The following is a 26,700-nucleotide window of genomic DNA, read 5'->3' as shown; positions in this document are numbered from 1 at the left end:
ACGAGGGGTACACCGGGGCGGGGTGCAACGCTGTGGCCCGCCCGAGGGCGGTTCCTGGGGAGCTGGCTGGGCGCTTCGGCCGAGGCCCGGAAGTGGACGAGGGCGGCCCGGGTTCCCGCTGCCTACCTGCCATGGACGAGGCTGACCGACAGCTCCTGCGGCGATGCCGGGTGCAGCTCGTCCGCGAGCTGCAGGTGGCTGATCTCTGGGACGTCCTGCTGAACCGCCAGCTCTTCAAGCCAGACATGATCGAAGACATCCAGGTGCGCCCCGCCCCCTCCCAGCCTACGCACTGCTGCTCTTATCTTGCGCAGACTTCTCTCACAGTTGGGGACAGCGAGGCCGCGCGGAGAGGGTTATTGGAGCCAAAAAGTAACTTAATGACCGAGCTCCCCAGTCTGTGCCAATCACTAGCTCCCCGCCTTTAGGGAACCATTGTGTGGGAATCCGGTTTTTCCTTACGGTGGCGAGCCCCTTAAATTGCCCAGCCAAACCAAGCAGTCCCGGACACCGCTTTGCTAAGGCGATTCCGCGCCTTGCACCATCGGTGTGCACCGTGAGCTGCGGCAGCGCCGGGCTTTTGCCAGCAAGGAGGCATGTTTGTTTTCAGCTCCTCTAGCATGAAGGTCCACGGCACCCACTTGGGTGGCAGACTGCCTGGCACCCTGTCCTTGGGCAGTCCACACCCTCTTTGAGCCAGTTTCCTGGGCTGTGAAATGGGGGCAACAGTTGTCTTGTCCTCAGGGCTGAGATACAGGATATGAAAGAGTAGTGTCAGGCTCGGAGTAAGGACTCATGTGTGGTAGTTCGCTGGGCCTTGCCCTCCTTGGCCAGCCCCTCATGTATTAAGTTCAGGTTTTGTAAGGGCTTTTGGAGATGAACTGCCTTATGCAGGTGATGGAGGGAAGAATAGGGTTAAACATTGGCGATTCCCTTTAAAAGCACTTTCATGTCTTGGTCTTATTTGACCCTCGCCACAGGCCTGTGAGGTCAGATGGGTACAGGAGGGGTGCACAGTGGGTGTGCGTGGCTTCGTGGAGGCCCCTGGCCAGTGCCCCGTGGGCGGCTTGCAGGCCGAGTGTCCAGTTTCTGCCTCACCCAGAAGTTGGGCCTGACCCAGTGGGAAGTTTTTAATAGAACAAGTGTCATTTGGGAAATTACCAATGAATAATAATTAAAAGAAGTCTTAGGAGCACCTGCTGCATGGCCTGTGCTGAGGCGTGGAGATGGTGTGAGGCCAAATCCTTGCTTTTAGGCACATAAAAGGGGTCACCAATTGGAATGCCCATGGAGGCCCAATGGGTGGGCATTACAACGGGCAGCCTCTGTCCTGCCCTCCAGGTCCAGCAGGGTGTGGTCCCGCCGGAATTCTGGTCTGGTATTGCCAGATCTGTCATGTTGTTAAAGAGAAACTGGGAATCTTGATTTTGATGTCTAATTACCTGATTTGTTTTCCTTTTTAAAAAAAGATTTTATTTATTCATTTTTAGAGAGGGAAGGGAGGGAGAAAGAGAGAGAGAGAAACATCAATGTGTGGTTGCTGGGGGCCGTGGCCTGCAACCCAGGCATGTGCCCTGACTGGGAATCGAACCTGTGGTGCTTTGGTTCGCAGCCCGTGCTCAATCCATAATTACCTGATTTTAAATGTCTGCACAAACTCAGGCTTTTTAAAGAATGCTATGTGAATAGCAGGCACCATTCCATCGCACCTGGGCTGGCTGACAAACACACAGGCTCTGGGGCCACGTGGGCGTGGGCCCTCGTCCTGGCTTTGTCACACGTTAGCAAGTTGCAGCACCTTTTGGTGACCCACTCTCCCTCTTCCGTACAGTGGGGGGGATTGTAATTTCAGGTTGTCGAGGGGGACTAAGGGAAAGATGCACTTAACAAGTGCCTACCTTATCGTGAGTGTTCAGTAACTCTTGAGGGAAGTCGAAACACCCCCATCTACAGATAGCAGTTTTGCTGCTGAGAATGATCTTTTCCGTGACATTATGTGTCTCTGCTGTTTGGTATAGTAGCCATTAGCCACATGTCCTTACGTAACTGTAAATCTGAAGCAATTAAAATTAAACAAAATAAAAAATTCAGTTCTGCAGTGGTAGGACCCAGGTGCACAGTAGTTGCGTGTGGGTGATATGGGACAGCTCCGATAAAGGACATTCCCATCGTCTTGGGAAGTTCCCGTGGACAGCGCTGCTGTAGACCGTTTGAGGGCAGGGGGGCATCTTGTTCTACCCCGAGGAGCTTTCAGAGTGCTGGGCCTCGAAGACAACCAGCAGATAACCAGCATCTTCTTCTTGCTCCCACCCTGCTCCTTATCTCGGTGCCTGGCCTCACTGTCCCCACACCTGCCCACCTTGACCATTTCTCCATTTTCACAGTCCCCCCAGTCAATGGCCAGGTCCTGTCGATTCTCCCTCCTTATTTCTCTGGTCTGCCCTCTGACTCCTCTTTTCCAGCTGCACTGTCTTTGCCACCAACTGACCTGGCTGTGGCTCCCTCCCGTCACTGTCTACCCTGCCCCCAGGATGATTTTTCTAAATGGCAGATCCTACTCTGTCACCCTCTTCTTCAGACTCTTCAGTGGCTTCTTGCAGCGTTCTTGGCATGACCACACGAATGCCTCGTTCTTCGCTACTATTTCCCACTCCGACTTATGGTTCCCATTTCTCTGAATTCACTATTCACTTCTTCTTCTTCTTTTTTTAAAGACAACACACCTTTTCCCTCTTGCATTTCTGGAGGTCAAGCGTTGAAAGTGAGTCCTAAGGGGTTAAACTCACGGTGTCAGCAGGGCTGCTTCCTTCTGGACGCTCAGGGGAGAATCCATTCCTTGCCCGCTGCAGCTTCGAGAGGCTGCCAGCGTTCCTGGGCTTGTGGCCACATCTCTTCAGCCTCTGCGTTCATCTTCACGTCTTGCTGTTCGCTTCTTGATCTTCCCTAGTGCCTCAGCTAAGGCCCCTGCCGGAAGCCTCTTTTACTGCCCAGGACTGAGTTGTGTGCCCCCAGTCCCATGTTCTTTTCCTGGGGCACGTCTCCTCGCTGTGTCCTTGGCGATTTGTCTGTTTCCATTCCCCATGTGACGTTTGCTGCCTGAGGACCGAGATGGTTTGCTTCTGTATTTGTAGCACTTCTGCACATAGTAGATGCTTCCAAAATACTGAATGGATAGATGAGTCAAGGCAGGGCCAACTTTTGCTTCCTTGCCTGATTGTTTAGATATATGCTATCAGGGACGTAGGGGGACAAGGTGAGAGTCACAGGGAAGCGTGTAAGTAATAGTGTCATGTCCTTCTCTCCAAACAGCGGGCGGGCTCTGGGTCCCGGCGCGACCAGGCCAGGCAGCTGATCACGGATCTGGAGACTCGAGGGAGTCAGGCCCTGCCTTTGTTCATCTCCTGCTTAGAGGACACAGGCCAGCACGGCCTGGCTTCAATGCTGAGAACCAGTCGACAAGCAGCAAAGCGGGATCCTGAGGCCATCAGACCCCGGGACCTGCAGCCTGTGGTAGTCGGCCCGGAGGGCCTCGGACTGGAGGAGCCGAGAGGGGTGAGGCAGGACCCACCGAAGCTGACCCCAGGTAAACTCACCCCAGTAGTGCTGGGGCCTGAAGAGCTCTGTCCCACCGAGCTCAGACCAGAGGTTCTCAGACCAGACATGCTCAGGCCAGCGGATGTTCCTTCTGGAGGATTCGGTGGTGTCTGTGAGTACTGAAAGGGTGGCTGGGAGGTGCTTGTGCCCATCGGTGCAGCCGGGCAGGCTGAAACTCAGAATTTAATTTTGGCGTTGTCTTTCTGAGGACTCCTATCGAATATGGGCGGGGTATGCTGGCAGGCCTTCAGAAGATTGAATTTTGGCAGCCCGTCCTCTGAAGAGCACGTGTTCTTTTCTGGACGGGGAATTTCGAAGGACTTCTCTTCCGCCTCAGAGACTCCGTCTTCTGTTTGCTCAAGTCTGACATTGATGTTCTCTGTTGCTTTTTTTTTTTTTTTCATTTTATTTATCAGGTTCTTCGGTTCCAGATTTTCTGTTCGTTTTCTCTTTCACGATTTCTAGCTCTCCGTTCAACTTCTCATTTTGTTTGTATGTTCTTTTCCTGATTCCGTTGAATTGTCTTTCTGTGTTTCTTTGTGGCTAACTGAACTCCCTTTGAACAACGAGCTTGAATTCTTCTTTGGGCAAATCTCAGAGTTTCATTTCTCTGGGGTCGGTTACTGGAAAAGTATCGTGCTCCTTTAGCGGTGTCATGTTTTCCTGGTCTTTCATGTTCCTTGAAGTCTTGTGTTGCTGTCTTTGTGTTTGAAGAAACGTGGCTCCTTCCTGTCTTCACCGATGGGCTCAGTGGGCTCTGAACTTCCGCCACGGCGCTCCTGTCTGTGGGTCAATGTCAGTCTCGGGGTCCTTTGCGGGGGAAGGCGGTAGGAAATTCTTATTCTGCCATTTGGATAACGCTGCCTTCTCACTTTGGGGGTCATTGTTGTGAATTTGAGAAGCGAATGAATTCCTCAGCGGTGGAGAGTAGTTCCATTTTGGGGGTGCAGTGGAATTTTGGAAGTGAGCAATAGTTTCAGAATTAAGTCTGTGGAGCAATACAAGCCTTCAGGCTAGGGAAAACCTTTTCTTTTTTTTTTAAACATGGGATGTGATTGCTTTCCTGGCGTGACTTTTACATTGGCAAGAAACTAGTCCCCAACAAGAGGTCCAGGTCTGCTGTCAGCAAGGAACGTCACCGTCGCCGGGTCCTGAGTTTAGGCCCCCACGTGTCTTGGAGGTAGCCACTGTGTTTTTGTTGCTTCAGAAGAAAAATTAGCCCTCGGCCCCATAGGCTGGTGGCTTGTTGACTTTTAGCCAATGGAAATGAAACCTCTGGGCATTGGAGCAATAAATGACCATTTTCCTCAATTATTCAGTCTGCAAATATCTGCTGAGGCCCTACTCTGTGCTGGGTCCCCAGGGTTCCACAGAGTGGGGCCATCGTCTCTCCTGGAGGCTCCCGTGTGCTCCTCTGTTCTGGAATTGTACGTAAACGGAACCACACCATATATACATACACACGTTACGGCTCTTGTAGCCCGGCATAGTGTTTTTGAGGTCATCCATGGGGCTGCGTGTGTCGGTAGCTCATCCCCGTGCAGGCTGCGGGGTGTTCCTTTGTCCGGCTGTGTCGCGGCTCGTTTATCTGTCGACCCGTGGATGGACCTTTGCGTTGTTTCTAGTTTTAGGCATTATGGGTAGCTCTGCAGTGACGTTGGCGGCCAAGTCTCTTTGTGTCCGTTGCATTCATTTCTCCTGGGTATACGTCCACCTTGGAATGGAATTGCTGGTTGGAGGGCAGGTGGGCATTTGATTGTTAGAAACTTCTAACTAGTTCTCCAAGGCGGCTGTGCAGCGTAACTCCCTCCCACCGGCGCTGTCTGAGGGCTCCCACGTGTCTGTGGGGGCGGTCCTCACAGAGTCCCGTGCCCCTCCGCTGTTGGACCCTGCCATTCACGTTTTCCCTCTTTGTCTCTCTCTCTCCCCTCACCCCCAGGTGCGCAGCAGAGACCGAGGGGAAACGCTGATTTGGTGAGCCTTCCTGGGATTCGGGGCCTGTTGCGTTGGCTTTGGGTCCTTCTGCTCCTCACCCCCCGGACCCTTTCCCGCAGCCACTGTGGGAACCCAGGGAACCCAGCCCGGCTGTAGGGAGGCTCCTGGGCCCGGGCCCCCTCCGGCTCCCTGACTCGGGCACAGCTCCTTCTGCAGCAGATTGTCCAGCCCTGCTCTCTCCTCCCCTGGGAAGTCAGGGGTCCCGCCTAGTGAGGTGTGGGCATCAGAATCGGCTGTGGCCTCACTGCCCCCCCCCAATCTGAGTCACTGACTCCCATTCACAGCATGTATTGGGTGACTCCCGTGTGCCAGCCCCGGCCTGTGTGCTGGGACACCTGCGGACAGACCGCTTAAGTTTCTCACCCTTGTGGAGCCATCAAGGCTAGTTCTAGAAAGGAACATATAAGTCTTTGGTATAAATAGTGTAATACACCATAAGCAAAAAGAACAGGCTACTGCCAGAGAGGGTTACATAGGACACGTTGAGCCTGGGGGGGTCGTGGCGTTGGTGCTCCGAGGGCGGGCCTGGGCATGGGTCTGCCCAGAGTTACCCATATGACTCTCAGGTGCTCCCCTAGACTGGGCGGCCAGTAAGGTCCTTTAGGGGTGCACGTTTACGGGCGTCGGATGTCTAAGGTAGCGGCTCCCGTCCCCGAATGCTGTGTGGGAGCCGGTGTGCCTTCCGGAGCTTGGCCGGCTGCGCATCACACAGCCGGCGCCCGCCGCAGTCTGGCTGCAGGCTGCCGGCCTGTGCCCTGCAGCAGCGCCGGGGGTGGACCCCGCTGTTCCTTCAGAGGGCGGGCAGACCCCATTGCTTGTGTCGTCGCTCCAGACTGTCAGCCACACGAGTGAAAGCCAGGGGGTGGCCTGCCCTCCTGAGGGAGGCAGGGAGACCCCATTTCACCGGGGTCCCTGTGCTTGGGCAGGCCTACATCCTGGATGCAGACCCCTGTGGCCGCTGCCTCATCCTCAACAACGTGAACTTCTCCCCGACGTCGGGGCTCAGCACCCGCTCCGGCTCCAACGTCGATTGCGAGAAGTTGCGGAGACGCTTCCACTCGCTGCACTTCGAGGTGGAGGTGGAGCACGACCTGACCGCCAAGGTACGGCCACTGTCCGTGCAGAGAGACAGGGACCCGGAGAGCAAGCGATGCCCCAGGACCAGCCCATGGGCCAGTGGGACCACGAGAGGCAGTATTGCTCCGTGGTTAGCAGTTCAAGCTTCAGACTCAGGGAGCCCCGGGTGGAGGGCCGGCTGTCCCGGTACCTGCGGGGCGACCCCGGAGCCTGTGCTTCGTGGTCTGGACACCAAGGACAGGACTCACTCCCAGGGTCGTTGTGAGCGTTCAGTGCTCGAGCACAGCAGCTTTGCCCTGAGAATGGTGGCTGTCGTGAGTGTTGTCACTTCGGCACTGGCGCTGGGAGCAGGGGCGGCGCTCCACCGCGGTGCGCAGGTGGGCTCGGGATGGGGACCCACTCCGTCAGTGTTCTGGCTCAAGCAACCTTCTCCTTGCAGCAAATGGGCCAGGCCCTGCTGGCGCTGGCGCGGCGGGACCACGGCGCCCTGGACTGCTGCGTGGTGGTCATCCTCTCTCACGGCTGCCAGGTGGGAGGCCTCAGCTTCCCGGGCAGGCGCCTGGGACAGGCTGTACTGACAACCCTGTCCCTTCCTGTGCCCAGGACACCCTTCGCTTGGTGGGAAGAGCCAGGGGGCCCTGTCCACCCCCCACTGTTTTCTCGGGAGCCATCTGGCCCTCGGAGGAGTTGGGTTCTCCACTTGGGTGGCGGGGGTTGTTCCTGGGGGAAGGCACCTGGGAGAGGCAGCGGGGAGGCAAGCTCCGCTCACAAAGCACCTTTCCCGGATCTGGTTCAGAGCCGGCGCAGCGTGTAAGAGCTCCCAGCTCCTGCCCCGGTCCTGCTGGGCATGGTTCAGGGCCCTTTGCTGCCGGCTGTGAGTCAGGACCCTGGCACCAACTCTGGGCTCGGCCGCTCATGTGCTACGTCATCGTGCCCAAGGCCGTACCCCGTCCTGAGCCCCAGTTTCCTTATCTTTTAAGTTGAGGGTTGGGAAGGTCAGAGGTTACACGCTGGGGGTCTGTAGTCCCCCTCTGGGTTATACACCAAAATTAGGATTTCTAGCTTTTCTTGAAAAACCACAAAGGTCTGGCCTTACTGGGCCAGCCTCCTCCTGGAGCACGCTGTGTGGCCAGTAGCTGGGCGGGGGCTGCCTGTTGGGTTGTTTCCTTCCTGGAGTGGCCCCGGGACCAGCAGCGTGGGCATCACCAGGCAGCTGGTGACATGCAGACTCCTGGCCCTGCCCCCTCCCCCCTCACTCAGAGCCTGCAGTCTCACTGGTCCCCATGCACGCAACGTTTGAGAAGAACCGCTCTGGAGCCGGGGTTCTCAATGTTCAGCGGCATCAGAGGCACCTGAAGGCCCCCATTGCCGGTCTCCTCTCTCAGGGTTTCTGATTTAGGAGGTCTGGGTGGGGCCCAGGAATGTGGATGTCTTACAAGTCCCTGGAGAGCTGGTACTCTCCAATTAGGCTCTCTCGGCCCCTGTAGGCACTTGAGTTTACCCCCGGGGAAGGGAAGCTGACCAGGGCCCATCCAGAGCCAACCTGCTCTGTCTAAAGCAGCCTTGCACCCCTGGCTGCGACCTTCTAACTGCTTGCCCCTCCCCCGCCCCCCGCCCCAGAGCTTCTGAATGGTTTGTTGGATTCCTACTCGACTTCTTGGTTGCGTAACCAGGATTCTCGGTCTTCTAGGCCAGCCACCTCCAGTTCCCCGGGGCCGTCTATGGCGTAGATGGAGGTCCTGTGTCTATTGAGAAAATTGTGAACATCTTCAATGGAACTGGCTGCCCCAGCCTGAGAGGGAAGCCCAAGCTGTTTTTCATCCAGGCCTGTGGCGGAGGTAGGCCGGTCCTCAGGCCCCCTGCAGAAGAATCTGGTGGGGAAGGAGCTGCTGCCCCCCTGCTTTCTTCCCATCCAGCCCCTCGAGATGTCCCTGGGTCCCCCCGGGCAGTCAGAGGGCCCCAGATGTGGTGGCTGCTGTCCAGATGGCGGCGCCTGTGTTGGCTGGAGTGGGCCTCAGCTTTCTCCAGCCCTCGGAGGCAGGAGTCTCGGTCTCACGATGCAGTGGAATCAGAGGCTCACGCAGCTTTGGTGATTTCAACCCCTGAGACTCGACAAAAAGGAACCAAGTGGAGGAGAAAGAAAAACTTCACTTTCCTGACCTCCATCCACTAGGCCTCTTTCCCACTCCCCCAGAGAAAGGGAGGCCAGCTTTCTGGGAACGTCACGGTTAGCCCATCTCCCAGCCCTGTGCTCATCCCAGTGTCCCCTCTCAGGGGCATGGAGGAACTCTGCCGTGTCTCTGGACTCCTTAGTGGGGCCTACGAGGCCCCTGGGGATCCGGCCCCCCGCTACGTTGCTTCCCCAAGCCTGGCGTGCCGTGCCCGCCCCAGCACCGCTCAACCGTCCCAGGATGTCACAGGCTCCGGCTTGCTCCTCGGCCTTTCCATGTGCCATCCTCTGCCTCGTCTCCTGACCATTCTTAATCACCCCTCCTTCTGGCTACCATTTACTGTCACCGCCTCCAGGAAGTCTTCCCCAAACACCCGCTTCCTTGAACAGTCAGGGTTCGCTGGCCCTTGAGCTCCCGCAGCGCCTGTTCCTTCCTGTCGCACACTGTCTCATGGTGTTGAGACAGCCTCAGCCCCTGGTCAGCTCTCTGAGGGCAGGGCCAGGCCTGTCCGCCCTGCAGCTGGGCCTGGTTCGGCACAAAGCTCACGGTTTGGTTGCATCTTCTGTGGATTGTAATGATTTGAATTTGAATTGGAAATAGAACCACATGAAAATATCTTTCAGTAAAATTCGGAATAACGTAGACTCCCACTGTTAAAAATCTCACCAAAACAGCTCCCGGGGAAGAGCAGGATTCCAACTGCTAGAACGCAGCCGCCTGTGGAGTTCTGGTCCCTGCTTAGCACTCAGCAGGCTGTGCGACCTTGTGGTTAACGCTGTTGCCACATGGGGGCGGCCTGTCCGCTGAGAACAGAAACAGAGAAACGGCGGAGACACATCAGTGTCTGGCAGTGTCCTGTGTACATGCATCGGACAGTCTGTCCTGGATTTTGGTGATTCTTACGTGGCTATTTTAAAGTTTGCTGTGGTTACAATCTGAAAGAATTTAAAAACCCTCCAACGCTCTTCATTAAGAGGCCGTGCAGGCGCCTGGGCGGAAAACGTGCGTCCAGATAGGTCACCTCGGTGCAGAATGGCAGCGAGTAGCATGGGAGAAGGCGACAGACAGCGTGGTGACGCACTTGGCCAGAGCCCTGTGGCCTCTGTCGGGCCGAGCTGTTGATTTGGGGTGCCCCCCTTCAGAATTTTGATTTTGGGTGCCCCCCTTCAGAATTTTAGAGCTCGTGCTGAGAGGAGGCAGGAAGCTCCAAGTGCTGCTGCAGTGGTTATGCACGGAGGGAGCAGCGGCTCTTCCCGCTGCGTGTTGACGCTTGTGGGGCCGTCAGTCCCGCCTCCCAGGGGGTCTGAATCAGCGAGGCTCTTTAAGAACAGAGCTGGGCGTAAAGCACAGAACCTTGGAGCTAGGCCTTCACATCGGGTTTGCAGAATGAGGGTGGCACATGAATGGACACAGACTGGTGTCCCCTGCCTGACCCACTCTTTCTTCCCCTGTAGTCCCCTCTCGGATCCTACTGTGTCTGCCCTGTTTTCCACGGGCAGTCCCTCGGCCCTCCCCATCCCCTTAGGCTGTTCTTAAGTCATTCCACCGGAGTGCCCCCTCCCCCTGCTGCACTGGCTGCCTGGGGGACCCAGCAGCCCTAGTGACCTGAGCAAGCTCTAGTCCAGCTTTCGCACGTCTCAGAAGCCACCTTTGCGGGCTTGGGGCCTCTGTGCAGTGCAGCAGGGGGCGGGGGTGAGAGGCAGGAAGATATAAGGCAGAATCCTGGCCCCTGCCCCGGGGACTGTGGGAACGGAGACAAATCACCAAGTTTCTGAGCTTCAGCTGTATGGGGTGAGAGGTCAGCAGATGTCAGAGTTGTTATTACGGGGTTGTCAGAACTGTCTCTGTCTCATCTTTGTCTCCTGCAGATGGGTCCCCACCTCCCCTGGGTGAGCCAGGCCTTCCCTCCCTCCTGCTGTTTACAGGCGGTCCGCCGCTTTGGGTGGGGGGGTTGGATTTTAAGACTGAAAAGATGGAAAAAACGACAAGTTAAAATCATCCAGGATCCTGCGAGCCTGACCTCAGCCTGTCAGTCTGCTTCCCTCATCTGCCATAACCCCTAAAGTGCATCCCCACACCTCCAGGGTCTTCATCATCGCTAGTCCGGGTGGTCTTCTAACCCTCCGTTTCAGTGATGTGCTCTCACCCACGAAACCGTCCCCCCGGCGTCGGCCCTTCGGGTGAGACCCAGCTTTTGGCTCTCGTGGCCACAGGGGGCTTTAAACAGAGGCTTCCGCCTCCACATGAATTGTTTCCTTAGGAAATGACAGGGTCAGAAGCTGTCAGCATCTCCCTGGCTCCTGCTACCTGGGACTCGACGCCTTCTTTGATGACATGAAAGGGTTTGAAATAGCTTCAGAAGTACTAAGGGTAGAGTAGAACAATAATAGAGGGAATGCAAGGGGGAGTGAGCTTGGGACGTACACATGCACCCTCTGAGGTCCTGCGTGTCTGCAGAGGGGCCTGGCTGGAGCCACACCTCAGCTCCACCTGCTGCTGGTAAGGCAGAGCCAAGGACGGCAAGTGTTCTTCCCCGGTCGTCCTAAAGGGGGCGCTGTGTGTATTCTGGACAGTTTCCTCTACACTATTCCTATGGGGGGGAAAAAGATGAGTTTTATATGGTGTTTTTTAAGATTTTATTTATTTATTTTTAGAGAGAGGGGAAGGGAGGGAGAAAGAGAGGGAGAGAAATATCAATGTGTGCCTGTCTCCCACACAGCCCTGACTAGGAATCGAACCAGTGACCCCCTGGTCCACAGCCCACGCTCAATCCACTGAGCTACACAAAATACGAGTCTTAATACAAGTTTTCGCAGTTGGGCGTTTTCAAGTTTGGGTGAGGGCACCGTTTTACGTGTTCAGCTGTTGCTGGGCACTCGGGCTGTTTCTGCCTTTTGCTGTTGTGAATAATGCCGCTGCGAACCTTTGTCTGCGGGGTTTGTCTGGACCCCTCTACTCGGTTCTCGTGGGTGTGCGCCTTGCAGCTTGTTGTAGCTGTGTTGTAAATTTCTGCATCTTCCCACCCCCCGCCCCCCCAAGTTTACTTAATGAACGTGTACAACTTCTGTTGTTAGAAAGAAGTAAAGCTTCTGTTCGGTTTCCTGCTCGTGTTCGCCCAGCACCGGAGCCCTGCTCCGGAGGGAGTCGGCGGCCTTGGGCGGCGGCAGGCCGCACGGAGCAGGAGCTCTGGTCTGGGTTCAGTGACACGTCCTGTCTGTCTTCGCTTCTTGCAGACCAGAGAGACCGGGGGTTTGAGGTGGTCTCCACTGCCCCCGAGGACAGGGCCCCTGGCGGGAACCCGGAGCCAGACGCTGCCCCGTTCCTCGACAAGTCAGGTGCCTGTGACCAGCCAGATGCCGTGTCTAGTTTGCCCACGCCGAGTGACATCTTCGTGTCTTACTCCACCTTCCCAGGTGAGCGCATCAGCCAGTGAGCCCCCGCCCCCATCTGTCTTAGAAGCAATTGGGTTGTGAAAGGAAACACCTGGGCGTGAGTCTTCATCCTGCCTCCTGCCACCTGGGTGCCCCTGAGCAAGTTACTTTCCCTCTCTGAGCCTCTCTGGGCCTCTCTGAGCCAGTCGGTGAGGCGCCTAGGATACTAAATTTAAGGAGGAATACACCCTTGGGCTTGTGTGCCTCACCCTCTTCCTGGCCTTGCCTCCATTTTCTCATCTTTAAAATGGGAATAATAATCATACCTCAGGGGTTGCCGTGGGAATTAACAAGGTGCCCGGCGCATAGCAGGTGGGACAGGTGTTAGTGTCCTTCCTTTCGTGTCCCTTGAGGGAGTCACTTGGTTTCTCTGAGGCTCGGTTTCCTTGTGGGAAAACTGGAGTCATAACCAATGTCACGAGGTGGCGCTGAGGATGAGATGGGGTCCCCATGAGGCGGAGTGCAGCGGTGCCGGCTGCTGCTCCTGCTGGGGGTGTGAATGCGGCAGAGACCGGTGGAGGCCCCGGCCAGCCTGCGTGGGGCGGCAGCTGCACCACCTCCCAACCAAGCCCAGCCTTTCTCCTTCCGCAGGGTTTGTCTCCTGGAGGGACCGCAACCGTGGCTCTTGGTATGTGGAGACTCTGGATGGCGTTTTCGAGCAGTGGGCTCACTCGGAAGACCTGCAGAGCCTCCTGCTCAGGGTGAGCCCCGCCTTCTGGGAAGGGGAGGGGCGGCTGCTGGGAGGGCAGGGAGGCGGGGGGAGCAGGTAGACCGAAGGTAAAAGGTGGAGAGACCCCGTCCACACCTGCACCTTGGCTTGCCATGGAGTCAGTGCTTTTGCTTCTCTAACGCAACCTGTCACTGCCTGCGGTGACGTTTGCCCCTTATTCCAAGGGCTGCCATCCTTGGCTTCTTTGAGGCCCCCAGGCTGACACCCTCTACTCCCTGCACTGACAGGGCCAGTCCTTAGCACCAGGGTTGGCTGGCTCAGTGGACAGAGTGTTGCATTTCTGAAAGCAGGTCGTGGGGCTGTCCCTGTGTCCCTGCACCCTTTGCCCCTCTGCAGGACGACGCTCCAACCAACTGAGCCACACCGGCCAGGGCTGCTCCCGACCCTTAAGAATCATGAGTCTTCTTTAGTGTGTCCCCTTCTCGGGAGGCCCCCAATGGGAGAATGGGAAAGGATGGCTGATGGTGCCCCAGCCTCGTGAGTGAGATCCCACCCAGAGCACTTGTGGGTCTCACCTGCTCTGCTCAGGTGTTTTTGAGCCATGAGAAGGGGCTGGGCCTGCTCGTTTCTTGGGAGGAGGCTCCACCTCTGTGCTTTGCCGAGCACAGTGGAGAAGGAAAGCCAAGTGCAGGGCCCCCACGTGCCGTGTCCCTGGGCAGGTGAACCGCAGAGGCAGCCCGGGGTCTCGTGGGGCAGCCCGGGGTCTCGTGGGGTCGGGGTGGGGGGTCCCCGGGCCAAGCAGTGTGCCCAGCTCCCGGGTCCTGCCACTTCTCCCAGCTTTTCTTCAAGCCAGGCTTTCAATCTGATCGGGACTTTGTGAAGTTTTGAATTTTGAAATTTTAGATTCTGAGTTCCCTAAATTTGTATTGACTGCTTAGTTTTGGAACCCCCGGCCCCCAAGGAGGCTCAGGCAGAGCCGTTTAGGACTGCCAATGCAGGGGACGCTCCCCGCAGCTGCTCCCCGATTCTGGAAGTCGAGGGAGTTCTTCCTTCGATGGAGAGAACTCACAGACCTCCGTGCGGTCGTGTTTTCACAGGTCGCTCATGCTGTTTCCGAGAAAGGGGTTTACAAACAGATCCCTGGTTGCATTAATTTCCTCCGGAAAAAACTCTTCTTTCGAACTTAATGGAACCACGGCCCCGATCCTGCCTCGCCCTTTACCCCCAAGCCTGCCTTCCCCCTCGCCCGGCGTCGGCGGAGACCTGGGCTTCCCTTCAACCTCGGCTGTCACAGGCGGCTGTCACGGGCGGCTGTCACGGGCGGAAGGACTCTGGAGCCCCTGGAGGGTCTGCTCCTCCCCACCCGCAGCAGACACTCTCGGCAGCATCCACACTGAGGACAAAGGACTGACGACGGAGGAAGAGGAGAAGAACACCGTGGACACAACATGCGGCTTTCCACCCGTGGCTGGTTGCCTGGCCAGTGACCGTGTCTGTGGTCCCTGTGTTCGCTCCGGAGCAGGGCTTCTCCGCCTCAGCACCCCTGACACCTGGGGCCCCATGATCCTTTGCGGGGTGGGGTGGGGGCGTGTCCTGTGCGTGTAGGACCCGGAGCAGCGTCCCTGGCCTCTACCCACGGGATGCCATTAGCATCTATCTCCCCTGAGTGGTGACCACCGGCAATGTCTCAGGCATTGCCAAGTGCCCCCTGGGGGCCCCCACCTGAGAACCACTGGACTTGGGGGGTAGTTTTTAGCTACAAACCAACCATCATCTCTGCCAAATCAGCAGGTTTAGGACTCCTGGGGCCTGAACAGCTGTAATCTGTGAATCTTAAATAATGTCTTAAAAATTACTTATTTTTCCTGTATACAGTATTCTTCAAAAAATAAATCTTAGGTGAAAAGGACTCTCTTTGACCTATTCCCCTCATCATTTCGCTTCGACTCTTTGTCATTCCTTCTAAAGGAGACTTTGGCTTTTTCGGAAACATTTCATTTGACCCCCATCCCGGGGGGTGAGTGAGGTGGGAGCCGCGTGCTCAGAGAGGTCCAGCTGCTCACCCAGGGGAGCGCCCTCAGCCAGGGGAGGGGCCTGCCTGGGCCCTGGCCTTCTGAGTGCCGCCTGGGCCTGCAGGTGCCTTCCTGGCAGAAGGACCCTGCACTGCAGGGTGGCCATGCTGTGGGACAGTGACCCCGTGGGCCTCCCCAGAGAAGGCCCCAACCCTGAGGTCTTTGAAAGTGTCCTGTCCCAGTCTCTTTCTTGCTCTCAGAGCCCTGGCCATGAGGATGGTTCGCAAATAAGACTCTCACCCAGAAGTGATTCGCGTAGTTGTCACTTTATTATTTTTCTTCCACGACCTTCCCAGGTCTTCTGGTGGTTAGTTGTTTGCCATCACCTGCAGGACACACACACGAGAACTCCGCTAGGTTAGCCCGGCCGAGCAGAGAGCTGCAGCAGCGTCTCAGCCTCCCCCCTCCAGGCTCCGAGCTGCTCGGGTGAACCAGACCCAAGGGCCTTATCACAGCTGCTCACCAGGCTGCCCCGGGGGGGACCCCTACCAGCCACATGCTTTTCAGATTTCGTGCATTTCTCAAAGGGGGTGGTGCTCTGAAAGAGTTAGCGAGCACCACTGTTTGCACAGCGCTGCTGCGCACCGTGGGCGGGGCCTATACACCTGTTCTGAGAGGCAGTTCAACAGTTTTCTCTTAAACGCGTTCACACGCCAACTGGATGACCCAGAGACGCCTCTGGATCTCTAGAGCATACACACTCGACCAGCGTGCAAGAAGGGGTGTCCCAGGGTGTCCCTGTGCAGCGTGAGAGCGGAAAATAGGAACCGGGTGTGTCTTCATACTGTGGAATATCACTGAGCTGTTCCAAAGAATGCCCTACAAGTATGGGCTCACATGTAGCATGTGATACGGTGTGAAGTGAGAAAACTAAGTTGCAGAAGAGGATGAAGAGTAAAATCCTATTTTTGGTTAGAAGACGCTATCTGCAGGACGAAGTGCAAAAGACGAGGGTTAACGATGATCCTCTCTGGTGCGGACGGACTTGGAGATGGAAGACCCGGCGGGGCCTGTACTTTTTTACTGGATACGCTCCTGCATTCTTTGAATGGTTTTTAGAGAGTCTACATTACCCTCTAGAGTGGAAATAAAACTAGACTGGTGAGTGCTGAGAACTCATGCGTCGCTGTCATTCAGCGAACATTTGGTGGAGAGTTGAACGCCCTTGGCCACCTGTCTCCTCCTGTCGAGTTCCTGCTCCTGCCTTTGGATGGCAGCTTCCTGACCTTGACACCTGTCTGGGTTTGTCTGGGCAGGTGCTCCCAGGCGCCCCAGGGCTGAGGCCACGGCAGGGGCCGGCCAGCCCCTCTGCAGCTGCCAGGGGGGCGGCCTGCACCGAGGACAGCTGGGCGCTCGGCTCTGCCGGGCCTGGAGCCCGTCCCCAGACATGTGTGTGTCTGCCCGGCGGGCTGCTGTCCCATGAACCCAGGACCCCTGCCCAGCTGCCTCCAAAGGCTCCCTTTCCCCGTTGAGCCCCTCTGACATCGGACCGTGCTTTTTTGGCTGTGGCCTGGGACAGCTGATGCTGGGGCACCTGCTTTAGGTCCTCAAGGAGCTGCCGGGACCAGCTGCACGGTGAACTCATGTGGCAGCCGGGGCTGGGAAAGGGTCCCAGGGTTTGTCTGGGAAAAGACCTCTGAGCGTCCTCCCATCCAGGTGGGCCGGGGCCAGGCTCCTTTGAAATGCTGGTGACACTTGAAAAGCCAGGCTCAGATTTACTCTGCCAAAACGGAATCGTGGCTTTCCCCCAATTTACCCACAACGAGACCAAAACAAAACCCTGCGGATGAATAGCTACTCTCTTCTTGCTTTTACGCTTTTCTCCAACAAACTTTTCTGGAGTCATCTGGTGTCTGTGACCACTGGTTGGCCAAAGAAACGCCAGCAGACAGACAGATGAGCGAGGAGCCGGCAGATATTAGAGGGAGACTGGGAGGCTGCCACCTGCTTGTTTTGACAATGCCCATTTGACAGCGTAGTTCTCCCCCTGGGACCACGTGCTCACGGCTGTGCTTTTATGTTTGATTTTATAAGACTGTCAGTTGGAGTCAGCTGAACAGTTCTCTGGAAATGAAAATACCGAAGTAGATGCCAACTTCTCCTTCGGGGCTATACCACAAACACGCAACTCCCACTCGCCCTGGCTCCTGAACATGTGGAGGAGTCCTGGTCTCATTCCAGTCCCATTGTACAGAAGAGCGAACTGAGGCGGTGGCGATGCCAGGAGGTGGGTGACAAGTGTCCCTAATCGGCACAGCGTGTTTTCTTCCCTCCCTCCTCGTGCCTGCCTCAGTTTCCCCACTGCCCTCACATCCCCGAGGCCGCCTTTCTTTGGCTGGCGCTCCCTGTTGGGGCTGCTCATACCTGCTGCTCGTTGTAACCATGGCTTCTCCTAACGCTGGTGCCAGCTTTTAAAAAAAAATGACTTTCGTGGCTTTTATTATAAAAGTGTGTTCTTCGCTAAAACAGGAATTGAGCTGGTGTGGAAGCTTATGAGCTACTGGTTTTGAGCTCCCAGGAGACAGCTCTGTGGGGACACACTCCCAATAATAGTGGGACCGACTCAGTCCCATTTGCTTGGCCTGTCCCAGCCTAAGATGTCAAGTTTTGCATCCTGAGAAACCTTCCAGTCCAGGGCAAACCAGAATGGTCGTCACCTACCACCTGCACTCGGGGATGCATTTAGCTAGGGGGCCCTTTAGAGGGGATAGTTGCCAATGATTAAGGCTGTGCGGGTCTCCACCTATCAGTTCTAGGCTTTGCAGATAGATGCGTGGATAGCATTGGAGGGTGGGGTCTGGGCGTAGACACAGAGAAGCCAAAACAGAATGCCCCACCCACTCCAAGGAGCCCACTCTCCATGCCCCGGGAGCCTCCTTTGTTTGCAGCCCCTTTGGACAAGGCCACCCTCTCCGGGTCTTTGACTCACTTTTACCCACACCGAGGTGGTGGGGGCCCCTGGGGGTTGCCCAGGTCTGCAACCCCCTCAAGGGGCCCCTGCCTGGCTCTCAGGAGGACGGAGGGGTTCTCAAACCCTAGGTGGGCACTGCCCGAGGGCGTGGCCAGTTCTTACCGAGTTGATCCAGTCAATGTAGCCCGAGACCCGGGTGAAGACGGAAGGCTTGTGGTAGTAGTTGCAGCCGAGGGATGACCCGAAGCTGACCACGCCGTGCACCTCCCACTGGCCGTTAGCGTTCTGGCAGTTCAGTGGTCCTCCGGAGTCTCCCTGAGGAAGGCCAGAGCTCCATCAGCGGGGACCTGGGGGCTTGGGTGGGTGATGCGAGGGGGAGGGGCTGCCCACCAGAGCCCCGTGCTTCACAGGTTTGCAGTACGATTATATTGTTCCACCACCTGTCGCCACAGCCTCTGACCAGTCCCTGGGGTCACAGCTCCAGACGGCACCCTAATACCAACAAGACCTAACTTTGATTCTGTGTGCTAGAACTGAGCTAAGCACTCTTTATGCCTTAGCTCATTTCATCCTCACCGAAACCTATGAGGTCAGTATTGTTCGTGTCCCCGTGTCACCGAAGAGGAAGTGCTGACGCCCTGAGACTAGGCTGTGACCGCCTGGGGTTGTCCAGGCAGTAAGTAAAGGAGCCGAGACTGCCTCCCACAGTTAGGGTGCTGTGTGTTCCGCCTCCCCTGATGAGGGACCCTACTGGGCCGGTCTGCGCGGGGGCAGAGAGCGTAGGGGCACAGTGTGATCGTAAGGGCATGAGAGGCTCCTTCTTTCTCTGTCCCCACTCTGCTGCGATTCCCGCTGGTTAAGACACTGTGGCAGCTACCGTGAGGGACACACTGGGCTGTTGATGGGATTAAGTCAACAGATAAACTCGAAGCCACCTCGGAAAGGACCTTACCCAGAGAATACGTGCCCTTGGCCCTTTTCCTAAACAGAAGGAAGAGTAAGAGAGATGATGGTAATGAGAGACCCCAATGAGACCCAAGGGAGGACTTCCCATCAGTGAAGGGGTGGATACAATGATGATACAACATCTTAGAACACCTTTTCTGGAGACTGCAAGGACAAAGGCCAGGGTACCAAATGTCTGGAACAGCTTCCTGGTGCTTCTGCTAGCAGGCAGGAGGGTAGGTTCCAGGGCCCCCGAGAACCTCTCCCCATCCCCAGCCCCGTGTCATTGTGGAGGGGTGGCACCCGACGTTCTGCACTCACGTTGCAGCTGGAGATCACGCCATCACCCCCAGCGCAGACCATATTGGTCTTCACGGAGCTGCCCCACCAGCTAGGGCTGGAGCACGTGGCATAGTCCACAACCAGCAGCCGCCCCTGCTGCAGGATGTCAGGAAGAGCCCCGCCGGCTGCACGAGATGAGAGAGAAGGCGTGACAGGGACAAAGGGACTCCTAAGAATAAAGGAAGTGGTAGACACCTACTGGGTTTTCTGCCTGACCCTTTTGGCTGATCACTGTTACTTCCCATCTGTCCAGGGATGCAGTGGGAGCAGCCATGTTTGTTTGTACCGTGTCTCCACAGTTGATTGGTTCATGGCCGAAGAGCTACTCAGCCTAAGCCAATGAGCTCCTTCCCTGGGAATTTGGGATTGGAACTAAGAAATCCCAGCCAGAGAGGATGCAAACCTGGGAGCTGTTGGCAGTGGCTGTCATTTTTCTCTTAGGGAGAGAAGAATAAAGTAGATGTAACAAGAAAGAAATTTTGAGAGAGGGTTTCTGGAGTCTTTTAGTCATCCAGTCCCTGATTCTATCCTGTTCCTGAAGCCTGGCTGGGTCTCTGACCTTGGGTGAGACCAGCTAGCATCATGGGTTCCTATCATTTGCCTTAAACCTAACAGTGAGCCTGCTGGCATTTGGAGTCCCAAGTTGGGAAAAAATATTCTAATGTGGTTAACATAGAGCTTTCCTGATGGTTCCTAATGATACTGTTACCATCACCTCCACTAGTTATCACTGCAACTTATGGCAAACATTAATAGTATAACAATTCTTCACTGGTGCTTTACTGGGCATTTTAAAACACGCTAAACCTCAAAGTAAATATATATTCCTACATGACAGATGGGATTTTGAAGCTGAGAGAAGTTAAGCAGCTTTCCCAAGACCACTTCAATAAATAAGTAATTAACACATATAATATTTTACAATGTATAAAGCATTGACATATCTCTTTTGTCATCTCTTTGGATCTTGCCAACCATATGTCCATTTACCAGATGAGGAAACTGAGGCTCCAGGGTGGCTTGGCTCAGGTTACTTAGCCAACCAACAGAGCTGGGACGAAAAGCCAAGCATTTGCCTGTTTCCCTGGCTCTCACCGCCTCCAATGAAACACATTCTGCCCCGGTGATTTCTGGGTATATTCACAAGAGGCTGTGCTTGTATCTTGATAATCGTGAGATGCCTCCCCTGCCCCTCACTTCTGCTGAGTTTCCACGTGTCCTTGTCTTTTTGCACATAAGCCAGTGGAGGGCGACACTGACTTATTTGAGTGCACGTGTGTTGCTGTACCTCTGCAAAAACAGATCACCTATACCAACAGGTGTGTGTCATTACGAAAGGAGCAATCGCCTGCATGAGCCTTCCAACCTCTGTACTCACGGTGAGTACAGGGAATATTACAGGGAAGGGCAGGTCCTCTGTTCCTTCTTGGTGACCTACGATCATTGGGTTTCTGACCCTTGGGGTTTATGTCAAAAGGAGATTCACAGGAAGCCAGGTTCTGAGCAGTAAAATCACGTGGCACACAGGACAGGTAAGTTTTGATGTGTGGAGAGGAGGGTCTGATAAGGGCCTGAGGGACATCTGTGGGACCCCAGAAGTCTGAGGTCACAGAGTAAATGCTGCTCTGGATTCCAGCCTCGGGCCGTACAGAGGAACTTCTGTCAGAGTGACAGTGACAACTAACACACAGCACCTACTACGTGCCAAGTGCTGGTCTAAGTGCTTCCCATGGATTACCTCCTTCAATCCACTTCGAAAATTTCTGATGCAGGTTATTATTCCCATTTTACAGATGAGGAAACTGTGGCACAGAGAGGCTAAGTATTGTCCCCAAGGTCACAGCTAATGAATGGAGGAGCTGGGATTCGAACCCAGGCAGTCTGCCTCATATCAGTCCATGCTATTCTGCCTCTCCAAGGCAACAACCGTTTCCCACCCTGGGGAGATGAGTGTGGAGAGAACCCCTGGCTGGACAAGGGTGCCATTGCCTCCCTCCCTCCCTCCCTCCCCAGCCTTGGGGCTCCTGGCACCCACTTACTCTGCAGCCTTCCCCAGCCTGTGACATAGCAGGCATAGTTGTTGGGCAGGATGCTGCCAGCCGGAGGGAGGCAGCCCAGCTGGATCTTGTCAGTCAGGGCGACGGGGCTGGCCAGTTTGAGCAGGGCAATGTCGTTCCTGGGTCAGTACAGAGGTGGGGCGTGAAGAGAGGCTCGCCCGCTCCTGTCCTGCTTTTGTCTCTGACCTGCCCCCCGCCGCCGGAACCCCTGAGGCCCCTCCCTGGCCGGGCTGACTGAATCCTCCTTCTCCCGCCAGGGCTACGAGGGACTGGGGAGCAGCTCTGGTCCCTCCCCCCGGCCCCAGGGTTGCATTTTGTCCCTGGCCGAGCTTGGAGCCCTATATACCCCTGGGGCCTTTCAGGGGACTGTTTAGAGCAGGGAGCGCAGGTAGGTTTTGCCTGCCAGGGGCCACTGCACTAGATTAGCTAGTCGTGGGTGCCTGGCGGGCTGTGCAGACAAGGATTCTGAGCTCCTGGCCAGAGTCAGCACGGACATGCATCCGGGTTACTCGGCGATGTCTGTCCTGAGTGTATGCCTCCTGTGTTCAGTGAGAAAACGGCGGGGGATGCTCAGAGATGGGAAGGCTGTCTGCCTGCCCTCTCTCCTCTCCCTCCGCCTCGAGTCTGCCCGCAGCTTCGTCCCTTGGTCTTGTCGAGGAAACCGCTAGCGCTGGGCAGACTGTGTGTTCCACGCTGACCACAGTGGCACATAGTGGGTGCTCAGCAGATACTGACGGAGTGAGGGTGTGAGTGCGCCTGTGGCTCTGAGTTTTCTTTAGCACTGCCTGGACCTCAGGACCAGGGACCGCAGGAGAAGCCTGATGGTCCGGTGCATATTTTCTGGCCCTACTGTGTGCTCCTTCCCCAGGTTAGGGGCTGGAGATTCAGGGATGGATCAGGCACAGCCCAGCCCTTGCAAAATTCTGTCTAAAAGGGAACTCGGACGTGAGCTAATCACTAAAGCAGCAAACGGTGTGCCTTGACTGGGCCGCCCCTTGAAGGAAGGAGTGAGTGGGCGATTCTGCAGGTGACATTTTCTCTCATCACTTCCTCCTCGTCACCTTCCCCAGGGAGCTCGGACCAGCCCCCTCCTAGGCCCTTTCCTAAGCGCTTTACATATATCATCACCTCATTGAATCCTCACAGCAACCCTGGAGGTAGGCGCTGTTACGATCCTCATTTTACCGAAGAGGAAACCGAGGCACAGAAAGGCTGAGGAGTTGTGCAGGGACGTGCAGCCATTGGTCATAGCAGAGCCATCAGCCTCCAGAAGCTCAGTTCCTAGCTGCCACCCAGCACCGCCTCACTTGCACCCATGGGCTCCCTGGGAGCGGGCGCGGGGACCTGTGCATCTCCGTGTGCCCTGCACCCAGAGTCCGGTGCCCAGCATGGCAGGGAGTACATGGGGGGTTGGTAAAGGCTGAGGGGTGGGCATGGGATGGGATCTGCTCATCTGAGAGGAAAGGTGGCGTGGGGCTGTTGCCATTTCCTGTAAGGGGGGTAATTACTGGTGGGCTTTGGAGGGCTCTGAGACCCTCGTCATCTTCCTGTGCACATCACCCCCAGGCTGGCCCTGCAGGGTATCAGGGTATCTCTGAACATGTGAAAGGCCTTGTTGGGAGGGAGTGCACAGTGGCCGACAGCAGGAGGCGCTGTGTCCTACTCCTCTGACAGTCGTGGGTCTGCAGACCCGCGCTGTGTCCCCAGGGCTTGCCACGGAAGAGACACATTGTCAGTGAGTGCCTGCGGTGGACAGGTCACCGTGGGCTTAATGGGCAGGAGGCCCAGGTGACCCCGACAGACTTTGCCTGCCCCTCCCCCAGTTGGCACCCTCATCCCAGGCATCTCTGGGGCTGGTTCTACTTCTAAAGGCCAGAGCGCCTTCCCCCTCCCTACAAAAGGAGCCAAGGAGAGGGTGCCTTCTGCGAGACACCCTCCTGTCCCTGCCCCTGCTGACCCCACCCCCAGGGGCACCCAGAGAGAAGGTACCCTTTGGAGATCTTGTTGGAGTCCCAGCCCTCGTGCACCACGAGCTTGGAGACCTTGGCAGCCAGGGAGCCGCTCTCGTCCGTGGAGAGGCTGTGCCGGCCCAGCACCACGCGGTAGGTCCTGGAGGAGCTGGGACAAAGGGGGTCGGGTGGAGAAGGTCAGCTCCTGGCCGTCTTGTCCTCTCTCTGGCCCCCCCAGGAGCAGGGATGCCTCAATACCTAGTCTCTAGGGGCCTGGGTTCAAATAATGCCGGGATGGGCCCAAGTATGCCCGGTAGCTGGCACATGGAAAACTCTCTTCCCTGGGGCAACTGGTTAGCTACAACACAACATGATGACTGTAACTGTCTTTTGCTAAGGATAAACTGTCACATAAAAGTGATAATGATGTAAACTCTATGTTATTATGGGGGAATGAGGTAGACACCGAGAGCACAGCAGTCCTTTGCCCTCGAGGGCACTTTTTAGTTTCATCTCCCCACCTCTCTGTTTTCAGAGGGGGAAACTGAGGCTCAGAGGAGAGTAACTGGTCCATTACAGCTCAGTGGTGAGAATCCAGAACTAGAAGTCAGGGCTCCTGACTGCCAGGCCTCTCTCACTCCATCACCTCGTAAAACTAACAAATTAGGTGGGGAGAAGGGACCCCGCCCGGCAACGAGAGAGTCACGGCGACCCAAGGGAAGCTCCGCTGAGCACCAACTGGGGTGAGATAAGCAGAGGTCTTAGGTAGGGAGGGGAGAAGGCAGGTGGACAGGGACTGTCACCCGAACTTTTCCTTCCCCGTGGGTCTTTGTGGCGGTCAAGGTTCACTTTCACTGGGCGCCTGCCGAGTGCCAGGCCTTTTAACGCATTGTTGCATGTGATCCACGTGGAATTCTGTTCCCCGCGCTTTCACAGGTGATGGTTTTGAGGCTTGGAGAAGCCATTCAGGCTGCTTACAGGAACCCAGTTCCAGATCTGGAGCCCACATGTAGTACCCCAAGAGGGCAGGAAACGGGCCGCCCCCTCCCCACAGTCCTGCTCCGTGCCTTGGCCCAGACACTTGCCACATTGTCTATTGATCCATCAGTTGCCAACAGACTGAACTAACGGCCGAGGGGAGCTTGTTTCTGGCCAGGCAAGGGGCTGTTTGCAAGGTCCTTTCCATGGCGTGGCTCCGGACGGACATCTGGGCCCCCACCCTCAGACGTGAATGCCGGCCGGCCGGGGGGCTGAGCGGGCCGGGTGTCCGGGGAACAGCACTTACCTGATGCAGTGGGCAGCTGTCAGGACCCAGTCTTTGGCCACCAGGGACCCTCCGCAGGTGTGGCGCCACTGGCCGTTGGATTTGTACTGCAGGGAGACCTGGGAAGGGGCGCGGGCGATCAGCAGCCCGTCCCCCAGTGCAGGGCTGGGGTCAGGTGAGTGAGGAGGCACCTGTCTCAGGTGCCAAACGTGCGGGGCACCGAGGAACTCAGTCATCAGGGGGAGTGACGTTTTAATGCGACATGAACAAAAATGAACACAAGAAATCCACGATGCACAAACTATCGAATATTTAACTAAAGACACTTGAAAAAGAACTGTTGTGAACATCTTTTTTGCAATGTGATTTGTTGGGGTCTTCCCCTTCGTGGGAACTATTCCAGTGGGACACGGCCCCCCAGTGTAATGTGTCTATACCCAAAACCCCGATTCCCACCCCCCCCAGACCTGCTCTTTCTCAGGCTTCCTCCTCTCGGTAAGTGGCAGCCCCACCTTGCCAGCTGCTCGGCCCGAACCCTTGGCGTTATCCTTGACGTCGCTCCTTCCCTGGGGTCCCTCGCTCACACCCGCCTGCAACTCCACCGACTCTGCCTCCAGAGTGTGTGGAGAGGACGCTGCCTTGCTCCCTAGCCCCACAGCTAGTCCCGGCCGCCTTCCCCTCTCACCCGGGTTCTCCCTGCTCTCACCCTGGCCCGGCCCTCACCCCAGGCTTTCCCCACTCGGTGGCCCGAACGATCCTTTCTAAATGGAAGTCTGATTGCGTTTGTTCTTGGCTCAGACCCTCCGGTGGCTCCCCATTGGACACGGTGCAGAATCGGAAACTGTAGGATGACCTACCAGTCTCTACGTGAGCGCCCTGACCTCATCAGCCCCCACTCCCCTCTGGTCCAGCCACACCGACCTCCGGCCTCCGGGAGGTTCTGCAAACACACCGAGCTCACTTCTGCCTCAGGGCCTTTGCACTTGCTCCTCCTCCTGCCTGGAATATTCTTCTCCCAGCCATGAGCATAGTTCTCTCCTTCACTTCCTACAGGTGTGTGGTCAAGGTTACCTTTTCCGAGAGGCCTTCTCTGACCACCCCGTGCACACATACGTGCACACTCATGTCCACACACAGGCACACACAAGAACACACACGTGTGCGGGTAGTGGGGTGGGGTGGCTCCTTATTGCAGCTGGAGAAGGCACCTCTTTCTCCACCCTCCAGGGCTGACCAAGGCCACAGCAATGTATTTTACTGGTGAATTTTCCCAACTTTGCCAGTGCAATAGACCCCACACAGTGGAGGACCATAAGGGCGATGCGAGGTGGCGGGGGGCACGGAGGGAGGAAGTGGGGAGTGGGTGACTCACCTGCCAGGGCCAGCTGTTGGGCCTCACATCGTCACCGCCGACCACCCTGGACAGGTGGGGCAGGTAGGTGGGGAGCCCGCAGCTGAGAGCTGTGGAAGGACAGGGGGCTGTGAGCGCGGGGAGCAGGGGCCCGAACAGTGCAACCTACACTTGCCGCGTCCCCAGACTCCGAAGAGCAAACCCTGGTTCTCAAAGGATCCCAGGAGGCTGCAGAGCCCCGCGCTTCACTCCACTTTTTTGGACCGTCACTCCGGCTTTCTTACATAGAACCAGAGGACGGCACCCGAGGGGGCAGGCACGTCCCATCCCCAGTCCCATCAGGGCACTGGGACAGTGCCTCCGGGGGACGGGGCTCACCTCCAGCCACCAGCGCAGACAGCAGCAGGACCCTGATCATGGTGTGTCCGTGGGAGTCCTGGAATCCCGGACGTGGCCGGGGCCCTGGTTTTATGAGTCGGCTTATCGGCCAGGGAGATACTGGGAGCGCACAAGGTGGGGACTTTCTCAAAGCCCAGTGACAAATCCGGTCCGTGTTCAAATATTTTGTTTTCCATTTTCTCCCACCTGTCACCCTGGAAATATGTGGAAAAAGATGCCAAAGGCGGATATTGAACTATCGGCTCTACCTGCTTTCAAGAGGCGATTATGGAACGTGCTGGGGAGGGAGAGAAATACGGGTTGCTGGTGCTGAGAGCTGTGTTTTCAAAGGAAAGAGCTGCCATGCTGGACAAGAAGCGCTCCAGGCCAGTGGTTCTCAGTGGGGCGGCTGTTGCCCCCCAGGGGACATTTGTCTGCATCTGGAGACCCTTTCGGTTGTCACGGCTGGGGCTGGGGTACTATTGGCATCTCG

General features: G+C 56.5%; 2 protein-coding genes across 3 annotated transcripts; one reads left to right on the top strand and one right to left on the bottom strand.

The window, feature by feature from the left end:
• Nucleotides 1–27: 27 nt before the first annotated feature.
• Nucleotides 28–14,847, top strand: CASP9 (caspase 9). Of its 2 annotated transcripts, none has more exons than XM_045859943.1 (9): nt 28–263; nt 3,310–3,583; nt 5,534–5,568; nt 6,516–6,692; nt 7,106–7,195; nt 8,357–8,504; nt 12,071–12,250; nt 12,860–12,969; nt 14,036–14,847. In XM_045859943.1, the coding sequence occupies exons 1-9, from the start codon at nt 132–134 to the stop codon at nt 14,123–14,125; spliced, it is 1,236 nt and encodes a 411-aa protein (XP_045715899.1). In that variant the 5' UTR covers nt 28–131; the 3' UTR covers nt 14,126–14,847. The 2 variants fall into 2 exon arrangements, with proteins under 2 accessions (XP_045715899.1, XP_045715898.1); XM_045859942.1 differs by having other exon boundaries at nt 3,310–3,706.
• A 413-nt stretch (nt 14,848–15,260) lies between these two features.
• LOC123832341 (chymotrypsin-like elastase family member 2A) lies at nt 15,261–26,283 on the bottom strand. Its single transcript, XM_045860038.1, has 8 exons — nt 26,208–26,283; nt 25,851–25,939; nt 24,500–24,597; nt 23,255–23,383; nt 21,248–21,384; nt 19,188–19,333; nt 18,084–18,236; nt 15,261–15,336 (listed from the first exon to the last, which is right to left on the bottom strand). Exons 1-8 carry the CDS (start codon nt 26,245–26,247, stop codon nt 15,319–15,321), a joined length of 810 nt encoding a protein of 269 aa, XP_045715994.1. The 5' UTR covers nt 26,248–26,283; the 3' UTR covers nt 15,261–15,318.
• Nucleotides 26,284–26,700: the final 417 nt, after the last annotated feature.

Source organism: Phyllostomus hastatus, unplaced genomic scaffold, assembly GCF_019186645.2.
Source record: "Phyllostomus hastatus isolate PE091 unplaced genomic scaffold, TTU_PhHast_1.1 phas_scaffold_182, whole genome shotgun sequence".
In the NCBI taxonomy this organism is placed as follows: Eukaryota; Metazoa; Chordata; class Mammalia; order Chiroptera; family Phyllostomidae; genus Phyllostomus; species Phyllostomus hastatus.
The sequence above is the reverse complement of the archived record's forward strand: the minus strand, read 5'-3'. Positions and strand labels throughout refer to the sequence as shown.